Genomic DNA, 20,871 nt, shown 5'->3' with positions numbered 1-20,871 from the left:
TTTTAAACATTCAAGTGTACCTAATAAGCATCTAGCTATATTTAGCTTAGACTGAGCTGCATCTTTATTATAATTGTGAGCACTTGAGGCAATCCATAATTCCATGCAGCAGTAGAAGCAAGCCTTAGTTAAAATAGATATGAAAAAGTTACTTACTTTGTAATAGCTGTTCTTTGAGATGTGTTGCTTATGTCCATTCCATGCAGGAACATCACATGAATGAGTTCCGGAGGCTTTCCCCTCAGTAGTACCTGTTGGACCAGCCAGGGAGCCCCCTGGAGCGTCAACTCTATATCTGCACATATATACCCCTGTTGGGCCCTCCACCCCCTCCGTTTTTTCTTGCCAGTGAAATTCCAAGGAAGGGGAGGTGGGTGGGTTTTGGAATAGACACGAGCAATATCTTGAACAACAGTTACGAGGTAAGTAACTGTTTTTTCTTCAAGTGCTTGCTCATGTCCATTCCATATAGGTGACTCCCCCAACCTGTGCTTACCGAGGAGGGGCCGGAACCTAAAATGATATGGACTGCAACACCTCCCCACCAAATGCTGTCTCTTCTCTGGCCTGTTGTGCTATCACATATAGCTGGTGAAGGTCTGAATGGATGACCAGATGACCTTCCCTGCAACTTTCCAGGATGGGTACCTGCACCAGGAAAGCCATGGCCGAGGCTTGGGCCCTGACTGAATGGGCAGTGATGGGAGGGGGCAGGTCTTTCCACTAGGTCATAGCACATTCTAATGCATGCCATGATCCAAAAGGACAAGCACAGTGCTGAGACAGGGAGGCCCTTCATTCTCTATGCTATTGAAAGTTGCATGGATCTACAAAATGGTTTCTCCTTTTCAAATGTCCTCCTTACATCAAGAGAGTGTAATGCCTGTTCTTTGCGAGTTGCATATGGTTTTGGATAGAAAATTGGTTAAAAAATGTCCTGAGACGTGGAATGGAGAGACCATGTTAGGTAAGAAAGCCAAGTGGGGTCGTAGCTTGACTTTGTCCTTAAAGAGCATCATATAAGGGGGCTCTGATGTAAGGGCCCTCAACTCTGACACCATTCTGGCTGACATCATGGCCACAAAAAGGCCACTTTCCAAGAGAGGTGCAAAAGGGAACATGACACCAGAAGCTCAAACAGGGTATGGGAGTGTGCATGAGGCCTGCGAGCACAGGTTAAGATCCCATTGAGGTACAGGTTCTTGTATGTGAGGGTACAATCTTTGCATCCCCTTCAAAAAATGTTTAACTACTGTATAATATTTGTAAAGACCATTCCACCACACTCCTCTAGATGGACTGCCGAGATTGCTGCTAGATGAACCCTCACTGATGAGGTGGCTAGACCCTGCTGCCTGAGTTCCAACAAGTAGTCTAAAATAAGGGGGAATGGCACCTGAAGTGGATCTATCTCCTTCTGAGAGGTCCATGACCCAAAGGGCTTCCACTTGGTCATGTATCTAGCTTAGTAGAAGGCTTTCTGCTATCCATGAGCCCCTTCCTCACTGAATCCAAATGTAGGTGCTCCCCTCCCTTCAACCACAGATGTTCCATGTTGAGAGATGCAAGGACTGGAGGTACAGGTGACAAAGCTGACCTTTGTCCACATCCTGGGTTATTAAATAAGGGAACAAGGGAAGTAGGATCAGCTCTTCTATGGAGAGATTCAGCAGGATAAGGAATCAGATGGGACTTCTTGTTGCTATTTGTAATGAACAAGACTAGATGGGGAGATCCCTACTTACAGAAGACCTCTCAGGCTACATCCTCTCTGAGGAACCATTTGTGAGCCCTGAACTACCAGCTGAGCTGGTGCGCCAGAACACTGCGGGTTCCCGAAAGTTTTGAGGCCTCCAGGTGGATCCTGTGCAAGATGTAGAGATCCCACAGGGCCAGGGCTTCCTGACATAGGGGAGAGGAATGAGCTCCACCCTGTGTTGCTATAGAATGTCGCTGCTGTATTGCCTGTCGGGACTAACACACCTGCCCCTCAGGTGAGGCAGAAATACTTGGCAAGCCAGGCAAACTGCCCTCAGGTTCCTGACATTTATATGCAGCATCTGCTTGGCTTACAACCACAATCATTGGGTCCTGAGGTCCACAAGGTGTGCTCTCCAGCCCATGTATGAAGCATCCATCACCAGCTGAACTGAGGGGAACTGCCAGATGAAGGGGACTCCTGCGTGCACCACATCCTCCGCTATCAGTCTAGAGAGGACAGGACCTCTGCTGGCATCGAGACCACCATCTCTATAGATGAGCAAGCTGGGTTGTACACTCACACCAGCCATGCGTAACCTGGCATGCCGTAACATACATGCATGCAGCCGTGTGGCTCAGTAGCTTGATGCAGTTCCTTGCCGCTGTCATAGGTGACACCCATAGGCCAAGAACAATGACCCTTATGGACATGAACCTGAATTTCGGGAGGGATGTTGTTCCATCGAGCCTTTCCTCACAAAGTCTATGGTCTGTGTTGGAATGAGCATGGATTTTTCATTCATCATGAGGCCCAGTCAGGTGACTGTATCCCTTACCTGATCTCACGAATTTCCCCTGATGTGCCAATCATTGAGGTAGGGAAAAATCTGCATCCTGTGCTTTCTTAGAAAGGCTGCCTCCATTGCCATGTATTTCATGAAGATTCTGGGGGCTGTGGACTGGCCAAAGGGGAGGACCGCAAATTGATAGTGGTCCCCTCCAGTTGTGCAGCGGAGGAACCACTTGTGTTGAGGGGTGATGGAGATGTGAAAATAAGCATCCTTTAAATTGAGGGTGGCATATTAGTCCCCTAGAAGAGGGAGGGAATAAATGAGGCCAACGTGATCATCCTGAACATTGTCTTTTTTATGAAGGTGTTGAACCTTCTGAGAGCCAGAATGGGGAAGATGACCTCCTTTGAACTTCAGGTTTAAAAAATAATAGGAGTAAAAACCCTTCCCCAAAAAATTTTGGTAGAACCTCTTCCACTGCTTCCAACTGCAGGAGTGAGTGCACCTCCTGCTGAAGGTGCTCATGGGAGGGGTTCCTGAAGGAGGACTGGGGAAGGGGGGGCAGGAAATGAAAAGAATGGGATAAAATATCATACTGCCATTGTGTGCACAACCCATTGGTCTGAGGTAATACTGCTCTAGGCACAGTGGAAGTAGGCTAGATGGTCTGCAAAAGGGCAATCGAGGCTTAGGGCTGTCACTCCATCCTTGGACACATCTTCAAAACCTTGACCTAGGGCCCTGCCATATTGTTTGAAGGGCTTGCACTCTGGTCAGAGGCCGAATGTGACCTCCTCATTGGCCTTGCTGTTATTGCCCCAGTTCCTCCTCCTGTTATTGTCCTGTCTAGCGCCCTGATGATAGGTGTGTGGAGGAGGTCTAGAATTAAGCAGGCATCTTTGCAGGGCCAGTGTGTGTATTCCCAATGACTTAAAGGAGTCCTTGAGATGGTGTAGCTTACTATCGGTCTGTTCAGAAAGCAGATTGGACCCTTCAAACAGGAGATCCTGAATTGTTGTTTGGACCTCTGGCAGTAAGCCTGAGACTTGCAGCCAGAAATTTTGACGCATCACAATGCCAGTGACCATAGATCTGGTAGCTGAGTCGGCGGCATCAATGCTGCCTGAAGGGCAGCATGGGAAACAATTCTCCCTTCTCCCTCTTTTTCACAAGATCCCTTATTCATCCAAAAATGAGGTTTATAGGATCTTGCACACACAAAAAAAGGGTTTTTTTCCCCGACAAACGATCCCTTCTACACAGGGCTTATCATTGCAAAAACCTCTTCCACAAAAAGGATCGGCAGAAGATATGCAAATGAGATTGCTATTTGCATATCTTCTGCTGCAAAAAAATGGCAGTGTAGACATAGCCTAAGTGAATGTAACCAAACTGCACAGGACTGCTCTTGGGAAACTAGATTACAGAACCTTTTTCCTGTCCCATATTAATAAGCCTGACTAACACTCAGTATCTCTTAAGTATGTCATAACAAAATAGGGAATCAAAATATAGTTAAGCAATTAACTATACAATTTATCAACAAATTGGTGAGCCAAGCCAGGAGCCATCTACCAAAATGTCAGTCAAACCAAGTAGTGTGGAGTCATAGTATGATTGGAAGGGGATTATAGATAGAACCCTGCAAAATCTGTGGATATCAGCTGTATATGCACGGCTCATTTTTGTAGATGTGGATACAGATATGGATACAGACTTTGTATCTAGAACTCTGCAAATTTGCCAACATCCCCAAGTATCCACATCCACAGACACAGATGCAGGTGTCCAAGTCAGAACTACAACAATGGCTGCCCGTCGCAGGTGAGCCATAGCCTGTCATACATCTAGGGCTGGTATAGGGGGCTCTGTCTGTGAGGCGGAGCGCTTCCCATATAAGGGCATGTAAATTACTGATCTTCCCCTGCTCGCTCCACCCCCTGCAGTGAAAGATCAGCCAATGGGCTGACTGGTGGTCAGGCCTGCTCACTCCACCTACTGCGGCAAAAACCAACATATGGAGTGATAAGTCCACAGGCAATAAAACAGGCAGCTGAACCCTCCTTCAGGGGGATCGCATTGTGTCAACACCTGGCCTGATCACCCAGTCGCCTTGCACCCCCCGCTCTCGAGTCTGTTTGAGCGTACTTTGAGTTGGTCGACCTGAGTGGAGACAGTTTGGGAGCATGTGGCTGGTACTCGTGTTCCTGCTGTCTTCAGAATCGGTATAACACCTCTTCCCCGCGATTATCCCTATCCCAATTGATTTTTGAGTTGCCCTCATTGCCTATCAAGTAACAGTAGTTTAAGAGTTAGTGTGTTAGTTCTTTTAATAGTGGTTGTTAAGGTTCTTAACTGTTCTTTGTTTAATATAGTGTAAATAGTTAGACTTATGAACACCACCAGTGTGAATTCGACTGTTTCTAACCCCTGGGCAGTTATTGGGAATTATTATGATTTAGAAAAGCCTCAGAGAATTGTTTTATATTGTTTGATGATTTGTTTGTTTTTCATTCTGATGATTGTCTGGCCACTGTGCATGTGACTAAATTTACAGTCATTAGGCGCCAGAGTTCTCATCAAAATAAAATCAGTTTTTATTTTTTCAAACCCCCCAGTCGTGGTCTCATTCTTTCCGGCATCCCTTCGAACCTCGTGACAGCAGGTATCTGCAGAGCATTTTGCTAGATGCAGATACAATTGTGTATCTGTGCAGAGTTCTATTTATAGTAAGCAGTAGTATGCCAGTGTCTGAGAATAGCAGGCCAGGCTACAGATTATTATAAGTGTTCAGACATTTCTAGTATACATAGGTGTTAGAGATTTTAAAATTTCTATTAGGGCAAAATGCCTTGTTAAAAGTAACCAATTTTAGAAAGAGTACATAATAAAGCACTCGAGGAATTCCCTGGACAAAAGCCAGATTGTAAGTGTACTGTAAATAGACAATGTATTTCCTTGACAACTGCCATATAAAGAAATCACAGCTGTGCATAATAAAAGGGAAAGATTATAGGTAGTGGAATCCTTTCTTGAACAATTTATAAATAACCATGTGGTACATCAGTCTTAATATTATAAGAACACACCATTCTCAGGGTCACATATGTAATCTGTTTACATCAGAAATGTATGGAAAACAAAGTAAAAAGGAAGAGATAAGGAGCAAAAGGGCATGGCTGACACAGTGCTTTACTTAAAAATCATCAACAACCACCATGGGCTCAATGCCCATTGGTGTCCAACAGCTCCCTTCCCCCACTATTTCCTTCCATCTTTCCCTGTCCAGAGTGGAGTGGCTTAGTTTCTGTAGACTAGCTCCATACCAATCCACTATATCATCTACCCATTCTCTGTGGTGTTTGCTTCTCCTATTTGGACCATCCATTATGCCGAATACCAAGGTCTTAACTTTTCGCTCGTCGTTCATTCTGCAGATAACTAACTCCCGTTGCATATCCTACAATAGGTTCTCTTTCATCTGTATCTTCCTATATTATTCCTCGTTGGTGACCTTCTGTATCCATCCTATTCTCAGGATCTTTCTGTAACAACTTCTCTCAAACGCCAATACCCTTCTCTTCGAATCTTTTGTTATCACCCATGTCTCACATCCAAACAACTTGCTGCTAAATACAATTTCAAGATGCTCAGCTTCATTCCTAAGTTCATCACTTTACTTTTCCATATCTTACCCATCACCTTCAAACTCGCTCTTGCTTTTGCTATTCTAGTCGCTATTTCCTTCTTACAGTCTAGATCAGGGGTCTCCAAACTACGGCCCGCGGGCCGGATGCGGCCCGCGAGGCCCTCTCATCCGGCCCGTGGAGACTGTGACGGGGAAGAAACTCCCCGCACTAACAGCCCCTCCCCTGGAGAAGCGCCGAGCGGCGCAGCGCCGCGGAGCTGGGGCGGGGAAGAAACTCCCCACACTGACAGCCCCTCCCCCGGAGAAGCGCCGAGCGGCGCAGCGCAGCGGAGCCCAGGGGAAAGCCCACGGGGAGGGGAGCGAGGGCGCACAGCCGCAGGCGCGGCAGGCGAGGAAGGCGGCAGGACCCAGGAGGAGAAGGGGCAGGGACGCCAGGGTGAGCGGCACGCCCCGTGCGTGCCGGCTCAAAAGGGGGAGGGGCCGGAAGGACAGGGGCGGCCGGCACTCACTTTCTTTTGGGCAGGCAGCCAGGAGAGGGAAGCCGGAGGAGCCAGCGGGACGGAGGAGGGACTCTGGACCCGCGCAGCCCTTGCCCTGGGCAGCGAGACTCCCCGGCCGGGGGTGCGGGGGATCGGAGCCGCCAACGGACGGCCACACGCCCTGCGGACCGACGGCTGAGCCCGGGCTCTGCGCGTCCCTCACAGCAAGAGGGGTTGGGACTTGGCGTGGACAATTGCTCCCTATTGGCCAGTGCGTTCTTATCCTATTGGCTAGCTCTCTCATGAGGTCACTAGTGGGCTGGGCTCTATTTTGGCATCCAGGAAACAATTTCACCATTCACACTAATACAGGTGTTCATGTGTAGTGTATCAATGTGTTATTAAATAATAACTGAATAAAATAATATTAAATAAATAATTAAAAACAACATCCATGTTTTGATTGTTTTTTATTTGGACCTCAAGTGTGTAGTCGGCCCCCGAACTGCTGTTTGATAGTTAATGCGGCCCTCGGGCTGAAAAGTTTGGAGACCCCTGGTCTAGATCATACGTCATGTTGCTCCCCAAATACGTGAACTTCTCTACTTTCTCTAGTTCGATCCCATCTACACTGATCTTCCTTCCTATTTCCTTATCTTAAATAGCCTAGTTTAAAAAGTAAAATAAAACATTTAACAGAAAACATAGTAAAAAGGAGCAGTACAGAATTCAAACAATACTTGGAAGGTGTTAATACTCCTTCACTTGTGACTTGCCACATGCAAAAGATGCACTCAAGGAATGTCAAATACAGTGTAGCCAAGAGAAAAGGGGAAAAGTTGAGAGGATGCAGCAAGCACAGGACATGTATATGGGTGTATATACAACATAGCACAAACATTTAACTGCTGCCCACATGGATGTGCCAAGAAACCACTCTGAACAGACAAAAACAGCAGTCAGTCAGAAAACAAATTAGAGTCTAAGGGACATATTAGCTATTTTATGCATCTGGTGGCAGAAACAGTGGGGCATAAAAGAACAGCTTTATGGGCATAGCTTTGTGGAACATACCCTCTTTGTAAGGGGAATGTAACATGGCTGCATGGGACTGCTCTTAGGGTTTATATAGAACCCTTTGTCTATTCCATATTAATAAACCTGACTAATTTTGGTAATTTGCTCTCAAACAACTTTACTCCTCTGGTCCAATGGAATGATCGGTCTTTACTCTAGAGCTTCTTGATCTTTTAGGTATGTCTGGCCCAGACCACTGAGCACCCTGAACTTTACTTGATATTCTATGGGAAGCCGGGGTACAGAGCAATCGTCAGGGATCATGTGTTTGCTGTAGCCTCTGTTGCTGAGGACACATTCTGCGTAGGATGACCTTTATCTTTAAGGCTAAAGATTTTCAGACCTGAGAATAGGTCTACTTAAATATTTTTACAGCATGGACCAGATTTTCAGCATTTAATATGTACTAGTATAGGCAATAAATCCCAGTCTTCCTAAAAACATTGTTGATATTTTGTTCAACTTGCCCACAAATGCACTGTCCCTCTCAACCCTCCCCCTGCCCTCCCCACTTTGATACTCTTCCATCCATACTGGAGGCTGAACATTATGTATGAAATATATCTGAAGTATGTTATAGGTGTGTAAGAACTAGGTAATCTGTGAACCAATTGTTATACTTATGGTAAAAATGGGCAAGGAATGAAAAACAAAAACAAAACCATAGGTTTTGTACACAAACTAACCTTTATTTTCTTTTTAAATACAGAACAGTAACAGAAGATACAAAAATGGCATTGAACATAGGAATTAACATGGCCAGCTTAACAAGTTTAGTGCAATTCCTCCCTCTCCCTAGCTCCTTGGAGAAAAGTGATCAACAACCAACTGAGACTGCTATCCTGGTGTGTATTATTCCTGAATGTTGCCACCAACTTGCTACTTCATTGTCAGTTCTGAGAAAATGAAACAAGCAACATTTACACTCATGTATAAAACTCAGCTTCTAAAATGACCTGCTATCTTCCAGATAAGATCTTTGTGGGTGAGGTGTTTAGTGCCCTAAGCTGTGTACATTCAAAGAAGAGGGCTCTAAAGCACCAAAATGACTTCTGAATGTGGCCCATCCAGGCAAATCTCACCAAACTGACTTTAGGGAACATTCTAACTAATGTATAGGGTTGCCAGATACTTTCACAAAAAATACTGAACATGGCAGAAAAAAAATTGGTTGAGGGGAAAAAGAAAGATCAAAGTTGTTGAGCAAAAACCAAAAACAACTGCACTAAAAAAAATCCCCATGCTCCTCCTACACCCGTGGCAGGAGAAGAATGTCCCAAGTGGCCTTCTGTCCTAGAAAAACAGAAAATACTGGACATTTTACATGTCTGGTATTTTCTGTTTTTTTTTTTTTTTTTTTTTTTTTTAAATCGGAGGCTGCAAATACCTGACTGTCCGGGCCAATACCAGACACCTGGCAACCCTACTAATGTGCACTTAATTTATGAGCATTTGTACAGCATCATTACTGATTCCTGCTTTTAATCTTCTACAAAGACACCCAAGTTTAACTTTGCGGGCCTTGTTTTTTCTACTGATCACTGCCCAGAAATATCTGAAGATATGCAGTCAAAGCTAACAGCTCACTCCTCCAAACTAAAAGTAGTTGGACTATTGCTTTAAGAATAAAGGTAATTATCAGATGGGTCTTAAACCAGTTAGAGTACACCCAAACCAGTTCTTCATTCTTTCCTGTATTATACTTTTCCCCCCTCTTTCCCCATGTCTAGGGTAATCAATAAGTATACCCTAATGGAGGAGGTCTAACCTGATGGCCCTTATGCATACTAATGTCAGTTGTATATATTCACTTCCTAGTGCTATTGAAAAGGGCCTAGGGAATTGGTATATGGACGTTATCCTGGGAACCCAAATACATTTGCAGGCATTACTTACAAATGCTTTTTAAAAATCTCTTGTCCTTCTTGCAAACCCAAGTCCCTCATAATTCTCCTAGACTTGGTGGTCTTAAAAGAGTGAGCTCACAAATGGTGGCAAAATGGGTAACAACCAGGGCAATGCTGGTGTGCATTATTAAACAGCTCACTATTATGTGCAAACTTCCATATCATACAGTAATACCTTCTAAACCCAACCTCCCCCACTGCCACCACTCAGAAAGTCCCTCACATGCATTTGTATTGTGATACACTTATAAATGGGTAAAGGGAGAAAATGACACCATATTGCTGGAACGGGCCCACCACATTGCCAACCAGAGCTCTGTTTTATTAAACATATTGACCCAGAAGTGGAAAAGCTGTGTGGCAATTATTGTGTATTCCAGCAAACTAGTTCTACAAACATTCCACAGCCTTCTATTTAAAAAAAAAATTAAAGGAAAAATGCCACTCTCTCTCAAATCTTTCATATAAAGGGTCTGTTGATGTGCATGTAAGAAAACTGGATACAACTGCATTTTATGCAGGCAGGTATTTGAAAGTAAGTAGTAGTTTGTGTTACTTAGACCATTCAATAAAGTTATTAAACTTGTTAATAATGCTGGGGTTTAAAAAAGGAACGCATTGGCAAAGTTCCATAAACAAGAATGTTGAATGTTAAAGATTTAAATTAAAAGGGGGAAAAAATGGACCAAGTGTACATGCATTAATGTGTGTCCTTTTTAAAGTAAATGGCATACAAATGCTCTTGCAGAATCATGGCTGAAAATTACATTGTCATTTAACAGTGTCTCCAGATTTTATGAAAAGCGTATATATGCACACAGTTCTGAGTTATCTGAATATGCATGCTAGGACAGCCTATTTGTCAAGCGCTTGATCACTGATAATTCAAAAGTATCTCTCTTCTTATACAAGCCTTAATTACAGATTTATTCGCAACTTAACACTTATGCAATATAGTTGCTGTAATTAAATGTAATTTTAATTTTATAGTATGTAAAAGCTAAAAAGGGTTAAATTACACCAATTAGTAAAACCTTTCAAAAACCTTTAGCTAACAAATGCAAGGTTATAATAAATGTACACTACACAAATAAATTTTAAAGAAAGCAAAAAAAGGAACAAAACAAATGGAGTATCTCCCACAGTGCTTTAATGCAATTCTACATCCCATTGTGATGTTTATAGTCTTTCAGATATTGGTAGCAGTCCTGTTATTATGGCATGATGGATTAAGCAACTGTAGCATATGCGCTTTAAGATAATTTAAATGGTTACATCATCCTAGTGAGGCAAAGTTAGGAGCGATACATTATTGTGCCAACAAGAAGCCACTCCTGACCCATCCCTAAGGGAGCCTTGGGTGAACATGATCAAGTCCAGATACCCAGTGAACTAACCCAGTGAGTATATATAAACATCAAAGAGGAACAGATACTAGAGGACAAGATTTTAAATCGTGCCATATTTTGTGTTCAGCAAGCACTTTACTGAGGTACCATTTCACCATTAGCTGAAAGTAAGGGGATCATCTAGCAACAAAAATTGAAGGGGAAAATAAAAAGCACTAGGAAGGCAGTTAATCATAAAGTTGGATGCATTACATACTATGTTGCAATGCAGATGCACTCACCAAGGGTTCAGACAGAAAGATGCATGCAAAAATGAGGAAAAACAAGAATGGAATAAGAATCAGAGTGAGTCAGTGAATGTGGAAGAGCAGAAAGAAGAGAACCCGAGGAAAACTTGCCTCAGACTTAAGAACAACCAAGGAGCTGCTATAAGTGATCTATGGAAGACTGGTCATCAGAAATGGGGTGTTGCCACTCAGCATCACTCCAAATTATATGCAACTTCAATTCAGGGAGCTCAATCTATTGTGAGGAGACTACTTGCTGTGTTGTGTCAACAAAGAGTTGTTTTTAGACACCGCTTATGACAATGTACCATGTTTCCTAGGTATTCCTGAGACCACCCTTGCTCTGAGAAATCCTTAAGGTAACATGACCTGCTGAGATCAGTCAACCCACCCTGTTCTGCGTACCACCACATCCCTGACATTTCCTATGTGTTCTTAAGGGCAATCACTTAATTTACTACCTGCTCTTTGGGCTCTCTGAAGCTCCTGATTGTAGTTTTTGCTGGGAGGTGATTCAATGACAATAGTTACCTTTTAGCACTTTTCCAACATTGGGCCTGTGCATTCCCAGCACTGGATCACTACTGATCTCTCATATATTCTCAATCCATCAGGACATCCTCCGGTCTCTCAGCTGCCACACCTAAAGAAAACCTATAAGGAATGTAAGGCAGCAACCTGCTGATCTCCTCACACCTTCATATAATACTACTGGATATCCCAGGATACCAGAATAGAGAGTCCTGCAAGTAGCACAATATGGTAAGTCCTTGCCACCTCAGGTACTGGTCATTATATCCACTAACTAGTCATGTGAGACAGAACCAAAAAAGTAAAGCAACTTGCAGGCTAACTGACCCTAATTCAATCTTTAGGCATATTAGAAAATTATATAAATGGTAATGAATTATTCCATAGAAATAGTTAACTTAGCCATGTTAAATGGATTAGAGCTTTGAAATGGAAATAATATTTAGATGAAATGTGGGGGTGATAATGGCACTGCCTCTATTTCACTTTGAAGTCTGTGTTACCTGTCAATGGATAATTTCCTTATAACCAAGCAGTTAATTACCAGTGATATTATGAAAGAAAAAGGTTACTTGAAACCAGGACTGCATGGTCAAGAGACTTCAAAAATCTGTATAAATCTCTTAGAACCTCATCCTTTCATCTCAGATCTGCTTCAACTTTATTCAGGTGATGGTTGAGTCATAAGACTGAGATCTCATCTGGACTGCCCTGATATTGGACTACAATCTCTGGACTAATTCTGAAAGAACTTCATGCAGCTGTGAAGTCCACCATCTATCTCTACTATGAAACTGACCTAAGAATTATATTCAAGTCTTTATGTATAATGATCTTTTAATGATACACTTCCTTTCTTTAAATGCATTTCAGTTTAGTTAATAAGAATTGGCTATAAGCCTATATTTGGATAAAGTCTGAAATATTCATTAACCTGGGAGATAATGTATCTGATCCTTTGGGATCGATAATACTTTATATGAATAAGATTTTCAATAATCATCACATTTATCTTGGCTGTTTGGGTGGAAGCCTAGGGCTAGGTAGCCTTAAGACAGCAGTCTCCAACTTTCTAAAGCACAAGATCACTATTTGAATTTAAGTCAATCCAGGATCTCTCAGACCCAAATACTCATCTCACTTCCTTCCTCACTCCTTCAAGGCTCAGCTCCACCCTGTTCCTTCTCCAAGATTCTGCCCTGCTGACTCTGTGGAGATGGGGTACACAAGTGGAAGGAGGGGGACACCCTGATATTAGTTGCCCACCTTTTCTGCCTCACCCTGCAAAGCAAGCAGGAAGCTCCCTGATTGCCAGGAGCAGCACGGCCATGGGAGGGAGGGGCAGCTGAAGTGCTGGTACTTGATACCCTCCCAGCCAAACTAGAGTCAGGATCACCTGTTAGAAGCTCCAAGCTCTACTGGTTGGTGACCACAGCCTTAAGATAACTATTTTTGGTTTCAGGGTAACCAGTAAAGCATTGTGAAAGCTGTTTCATTGGTCACTTGGTAAATCCAAGTACAGTATTGGGGATTTGTCAGCCCCATTCTCTGCAGTTTGTCCTAATTGAGCAATCTCTATTTCCCCACCCGCCCTGTCACAATTCAGAATGCTGGTTATGGAATGACAGTCTTCTCTCTCATATGACAAGGTATAAAAAAATATCACTCACCAATAAAGGCAACATTTCATTTTCTTCTTCTCTCCCTCTACATACAGGCTATGTCTAGACTACTACTTCTTGTGAAAAATATGCAAATGAGGCAAAGTGTGGAATATCGCCGCACCTCATTTGCAAAATTAATTAGGCTCTGTTTTTGCTCAAGAGGCTTTGACATGGATCCTTTTTGCGCAAAAAAACCCTCTTGTATAAGAGCCATTCTTCCTTTTTTTCCCAGGAAGAACGGCTCTTGCACAAAAGCCTCTGGTGCAAAAACAAAGCCCAATTCATTATGCAAATGAGGCGTGGCAATATTCCACACTGCCTCATTTACATTTTTTTGCACAACAGGGGGTTGTCTAGACATAGCCACAGAGTGTTGTAGAGTGCCATTTTCTTTTTTTAAACATTGGCCACAACTTCTCTTTCTGTAAATAGTTCTAGCAACTCTCTACACAAGAGAGACAGAGAGAAGCTTACATAGAAAGCAAGATCACAATTCATTTGCCTCCTTGCTTTTTGGTAGATGATGCTGGACTACTTGTATGAACTTGGGAGACCATTATAATTACAGTCAAGTAACTGACTCTTAAGAATTCCATTTTTTAGCCCTACAGCTCAACCACATGAACAAATAAGATAAAGTACAGAGCGCAACGTTTAGCATGAAAAGAGATTTAAAGTAACAAAAATTAAAAGAAAGTGCTTGGTTGGACATGGATGTCTTTTTCTAATGCTAAATTCTCAAATCAAGCATAGTTGGAATAATTAAGAACAAAGTCAAGTTTCTAGGTGTCCTCAATTTCACATTTATTCCTGCAGGACAGGTTCCATTAGCAATGTTGACTGCACTTATAAAAACCAAGATAAAATTACGTTTCTCTGATTTGAATGTATTTAATCAGTCACAAACATTATGGAAAACTGTCTCTTGCCCACACTAGAACGATTTTTGTCCTGCTAGCCTGAAAAAACATGAGTCAGAAAACAACATTGTATCTGGCCAAGAGCAAGAGTATCAGATACCGTATCAATGTTTTCCCGCAGACTGGATAGCATTTCTGTAGCCCAGAAGATATGCCAATAAAAAGGTTATCTGAGCACTCCACTGGTTGTAAACCAAAGACTTAAGCAACAAGACAGATTTCTCAAATAAAAGACTAGAATTACACTGGAATTTAAGCTGTGCAAATGTCATTTTAGTATGTATAAGTAACCCAGAGGAATAAATTATAAGGCAAAAAGTGAATATTTAGTGAAGAATTTCACTCTAAATATGATATGCATCACAGAGTATTCCTCAAACCCTCTAGAAATGAAAGCAGAGAAAACAAAAATATCATTGCAAATAAATAATTTTACCTGATTACTTTTCATATAGAAGGTATCACTTTATAAACTATTATGTAACATTTAATACAGTAGCTTTTAAATATTTCACATAGAAAGATATTCATGATCACTGGTAACACTGAATACAGCATAGATCTAATCAATGTGAATGGACTGGAAGTCTTAGAGTCAGATCCTGGCCAGCAAAACTAGGGAAGAGAATACACCTCTTATGCATCATTTGGTGGTGGTGGTGATCTATTTCCTACACTATCCACTTCCAGGGTTGTGGCACCCTCCACATATATCTCTGGAAACCGGCTATTCACAGAGCAGGCCTAGAAACAGGGAAGTACAGGCAGTCCCCGGGTTATATGGATCCGACTTACATCGGATCCCTACTTACAAACGCAACCCCGCACTAGCTGCTTCCCCCCATCAGACCAGGGAGACGCGGAGCGGCTTTTCTCAGCAGACACCTCAGCTTGAGAATAAAGGACTGAGGGAAGTGAGCTGTGGGAGAATAAAACAGCTCTGGAGAAATGTTTGGCTAGAGTTTCCCCTACAATATGTACCAGTTCCGACTTACATACAAATTCAACTTAAGAACAAACCTACAGTCCCTATCTTGTACGTAACCCGGGGACTGCCTGTACAGTACTCTGCCCTTTCAGTTTGTGATACGTACTAGAATCTGATCCACATTATCCAACTGAAATTACATGGGAGATTTCAAAAGTTAGAGTGATCAAGTATGAAATGAAGGCAGGACATCAGGAGAAATGGAAGGGCGCCTGACAAAAGATAGCTATAAAATAGAAGGTTCTATTCTAGCCTCACAAGAAATTGTTTTTATTCCTGTGGAAGATAAAAATTAAGAGACATGTCAATGGATAAAATTATACATGGACACAGTAGGGAACTAAAGAGAAAAAAAAACCTTTCACCTTTAAATCACTGATTCAAGTCTCACCTATGCTGTCAGAAGTTCAAGTAGTAATCACCCAAAACTACACAATGAATTTCTATAGGAGTTGCTTGTCTTACATATTTCTTGTGGTCACATTTCACAAAGACCACCATCATCAAATTACTTTTCTTACTGAAAGTGGTAGCTTAAGTGCCCTCCCAAGGATTTATGGAACACGACAACTGATTGCACTTACCCGTTGCATTGCGTTTTCGTAAACAGGGTTGAAAACACTGGCAGTATGTTATGAGGAAGCTATCTGCAAGAGTTGCCAGTCTGAAAACTGTCAGGAGCACTGAATATTCATCAAAAATAGTATTTATTCCATAGAAAGAATAATCTTTGCATATATCAGAAGGCACAAACATTCTAAATTTACTGTGTACCTTAAATACAACTCTTATATTTCAGCTTTTTTGTAACATAACAAAAGGAAGGCAAGGACCGTCTAAGAAGAAACAGTCACAGCAGCATTAGTAACTTGATTGCAAGTTTTCCTTCATCTTGTTTATATAGTATTAGCTTCTTGAAAGTTCCATCAGTTTGCATAACTTGGTGACATCATTGACAGTTCTAGTACCATGCAATCTGTGGAACTAATAGTATCAGTTATTTCACCAAGTGATTTTTTCTGGGAGGTATTTAAGAAAGATGCGCCAGAGAATTTCATGAGCATTCACACATTTTGTAAGGAATCCCAACATGTGCATGCTGTATACTTTTGAGCCGCATTGTTACAGAGAGTCTTCACTCTCCGTTTCTTGTCTTAAATTACCTTTCATTTTAGATTTACATTTCACCTTTAAAAATAATGTAATGTATAGAATAAAAAAGGACATCAAAAGATCCTTGAATCCATATACATACACCCAAAGACTTGTATCAAATTACATCAGCGAGAAAGAAAACTTTCCATTGTATCCCATGGGCTCATCTCAGAATATACACTAAAATTTAGAATAGATAATTTCACACATTGTGGTATTTCTTATATAATGTAGTATTTCTAATAGACTAGGAAGGAGTATTTCTATTCTAATGTAAAAAATTAGAGGGGAGGACACCAACATATCTTGCTAAAATGAATAGTCCTTTATATTACATTTTTATTTTGCAAGAAAATAAATTATACAACTTAAAAAATAAAATTCAAAAATTAAGCAGTACATCAAAATAGTTCAGCCGGACTGCCATAAAGAAACTGCTACCATTCAAAATTGTACAGCATTATCATCTCAGTATGTAGTGGCACACATTCAAAATTGTAAATACCATATGTAGATAGATATTACAATCTAGGAACTCAAGTTTGTTCAACACTTCAGACTACATATAGTGTATATGACAGAAAAGCTTTCATGTATTGTTTATTTCACAAAGAATACTTCATGTAACCTTGAAGAATTTACAAAGATAGCATCCCAATCATTTAAATGAAAACAGAAAACTGTTTTGAGTCTTTTAAGACAGCAAACCTTTCTGTAAAACTATATCTTTCACCCATTTGTGTTTAAAAATTTGCACTTTATAGGATGACATCCCAATGCAAATAAATATAAAATGCTGACTATTCAGGATGTTACATTTAAGAAAAGTCGAAAACAAGAAAGCCACCATTTATTTTGTTTTTGAAATGTAACTATATTACGTTCATAATAAGTGCAAGAGAATCAAATGACTAAACAAACTTTTGATACTAACAGTGGTAAGAAAAATGGAAGACTTCAGAATTAAAACTGAGATCTTCATTAAGTTACTGGGACTGAGGAGGATTTAACAGTATTTCTTAATTCAATGAGACATTAAGAATGTGATAAACTGTATTTTCACATCTGTAGTAAGTTTTACTCCATATCTATTCATTGCGACAGTGTAAGTGGCACCATGAGTTTCAGCACCTCTTTAATCTAGGTCTTTGGAAATATATGGTCATCACTAAACTTCAGCTTCAAAAGTGCATTGTTGCCATATTGCAAAGCAAAGAATCTCTTATTTAGATATGAACACCTCCCATCCGCAAAAGACTTCACTGCAAGTATGCTTTATGCAAGTAAGGCTTATGCCTTAGATAACATTAGCTTTAAATACATGTTGGTGAAAGTAACCCGATGAAAGATGGTAAATGTGATTCTGCATGTTTAGGAAGTTGCTGGTGTGATTTTCAGATTCAATTTTTTTAAAAAAACTGAACATTTTCAAATATAAACCTAAGGAAAATGTAGCATTGTTATAGACATGCTATCAAATATAAAATTCTTCTCATCCATAATGAAGTATGTTTAGATAACTTAAAGGTTATATTTTTTGTATATTCTAGTGGGAGAAGGAGAAATGTAAATAACTGGCAATTAGAGTTTGTTGCTGTCTAGATTCAAAATGGAGATATGGGACATAATTGTTTATGAAAGTCAACCTCCAAGTTGTCTCCTGGATTTTGAGGACTTAGAAATTAGTATTGCCCCACTTTCATATTTAACTTGCTTGTGCATGACAATACTTCATGGCTATTATTCTCTGATTTAATGTTGTATACTGTAACCTATTCAAAACAGGTGCTCAGATCATCATAATGGAATTATTTTAAAATTCTGGCTTGTTTGCCAATTCCCCCAAATTATTCCCAAATGAACATTTATTACTATTCATCTTAAAATCAAGTTACAAACGCTGAAAATTGTGGCACCATACAAAAAAATTTCTATTTTTAGAATAATTTTCTAAATTTAAAAGGTTGGTTTGTGTGTTACCAAGCAAGACACAGAGAGCACCTTTACTTTTAATTTTGAATTTATCATCATTTTAGGGTTAATAATCTGATATTTCCATGCTAATTTAAAGATGAAATATGTTTTTCCAATATCCACTCATTTATAAGTATAAATAAAAGCATATAAATGTATGCAGTGAGATTTCAATACATTTTATATTGCTGTCTATCAGTTTTCCTTCCTCTTTTGCCTGGCCATCAAGTCTTCCTAGAGCTGAAGAAGTCTTATTCGGCAAGGTGTCAAATATGCATTGCTCTAAGAAACTTGCACTGGCCCATGCATCAGTGATAAGACATACACCCGCCTTCTACACTGGGAGTTCACATCAGCACAGGTATTTCTCTCAGTGGCATGAAGAATTCACTCCTCAAAAACATTATATCAATCTAACCTCCCATTGTAGTCACAGATAGTTTGAAAGATGAATTCTACTGTCATCTAGTTGCAGCCTCTTGGGGAGGTAGATTACCAACGCTAACAGGAGAAGGCCTTCCAATAGCGTAGGCAGTGTCTACACTGAAGTGCAACAGAAGCACAGTGTAGGGCTGCAGCATTTTAAGTGCAAGTCCACAGTCTGCAAGGCAGGAAAAGATCATTCCTACAATTTTCTTTTGTTAAGATGCTTATTTTACATATTATAGTAACCAGGCAAAAGTCAGTTTCTCTACTATTTTTCTTTTTTGGAAGAGTGAATAAAATTAAGGATTCTTCCCATGTTGTCAAAAGCAAACAAACAGATTTTATGTTGGGGTTGGTGTATTTTCAAGACACTTTTGCAAGGCTGCCTGATAGTGTCATATGAATACTCTTATTTTTGGATGCTAAGTAAAAGCTAACTTACCTCCCTCTGCAAGCCCCAACAGACTCTTCTCCAGCGGTACTGTGTCATCAGTTGGAACATTTGAGCACTGCCAGGAGTCAGAGGCTACTTAACATGGCTGCGGAAAAATTTGACCTTTAAAAATTGGCCAAATACACCTAAGGAATTTTGACAATTTCTCTTCACACGTTAAAACTGGGAGTTTCTTCCTTAAATATTTGCAGGTCTCCTTTAGCTATGTTCTTTATTTCCTGTTAACTTCAAACCAATCGGCAGCTGCTGCTTTATTTATTTTTTAAGGAAATTGACTTTTATGCAAATAAAGAGTAAATTCTAAAACAAAGCCACTGGAATATCTGGATATGATGCTAATGTACAGAAATTGCAAAGGGTTATTTTCTCATAGAAGACTTATGGATCAGTTACTATATAACTCTGAAGGCATTAAAAGTAATTCAAATATTAAGTGTACAAGAAAATACACTTAATATTTATGTTCACTATAACAGACCCAACCATGAAGTAGTTATGGGGAAGAAAGCTTCACCTTTTCTAAAGGACAGTAATAAACCAATCTGCCCAAATAAGATAAGCAATGTATACCCATATGTTTACAGTAAACAATATAAAACAATGATCTCCTGCTTAAGGAAAAACAACATACACAAATTGGAAATATTTTATGTCACTTGTATGTCAATATTAAAATCCAGTTACTATATTGAAGCACTGCTTGAGCCAACAGGTTGTTGTTGTAACAAATTCATATCTGTTGTGATGCATCTGTGTGTCTCTCAAATGTTATACATAAAAAGAATCACCAAAGGTGGACAGTACATTTACTCTGCTTATCCAAAACAAAGTGAAAGTGCTACTTCTAGTCCTAATTGCATTAAAAAAACCAACCAAAACAAACAACAGCAGTTCCTCAGTGCATGAGTATTTGAAAGTCTTTTTGTGTGTGCAAGTACTGTTCATCTAAAAACCCAAGCCTGTATTCTTCTTGGTGGGTGTAAATCAAATCTACTTTAAAAAGCTCACAAACGGGCTCTTCATGAATGCAAGTTTCCCACAAAACAGCATGCTGTTAAAAGTGTGCAACATGAAGGGAATGCCATCATGCTAGCTGAATGAGATTGGCAAAATATAGTCCTCTTGTAAGATAAGGCAGGGATTTTAATATGTATTGAAAATCAAAGTGAGTCCTTCTCCAGCACAAACACTGTTACAGCTGTCTGCCCAAGCACCTTTCAATTTGTGTTCTCGGCCCTTAGAGTCTTCAAATTATGCCATGTATATGAAGGTGTTGATATCCGATTCATCTCTTCTGATATATTTGTGCTCTATAAGCCATTCAATTTGCTCTTTTATCATTTTCTTTTGTGGCAAGAACATGTTTTTCAATATTTCTACCAGTTCAGTCTGAAGCTGAGCATTTGTAATTTTCTTCCGCATTTTCATTATTTGGATAATAGCCTCCTAGTGGGGGGGGGGATAAAAAAAAAAGAAAAGGGAACACAAGAACAAGATGATATTAAAGGAAGTCACGAAG

At 40.5% G+C, this 20,871-nt stretch overlaps 1 protein-coding gene across 1 annotated transcript in view; it reads right to left on the bottom strand.

Moving 5' to 3' along the window:
• Positions 1–9,031: 9,031 nt before the first annotated feature.
• CUL5 (cullin 5) overlaps positions 9,032–20,871 on the bottom strand; it is a 73,254-nt gene continuing 61,414 nt past the window's right edge. Inside the window, exon 19 of the mRNA XM_089775702.1 lies at positions 9,032–20,798. Within this exon, the coding sequence (XP_089631828.1) occupies positions 20,604–20,798 (195 nt within the window). The 3' untranslated portion in view covers positions 9,032–20,603. The remainder of the gene's footprint in view (positions 20,799–20,871) is intronic.

The sequence above is a fragment of the Pelodiscus sinensis genome, chromosome 1 (assembly GCF_052426305.1).
Source record: "Pelodiscus sinensis isolate ZL-2025 chromosome 1, ASM5242630v1, whole genome shotgun sequence".
NCBI classification, from domain to species: Eukaryota; Metazoa; Chordata; order Testudines; family Trionychidae; genus Pelodiscus; species Pelodiscus sinensis.
This window is presented reverse-complemented; position numbering and strand designations above follow the sequence as displayed.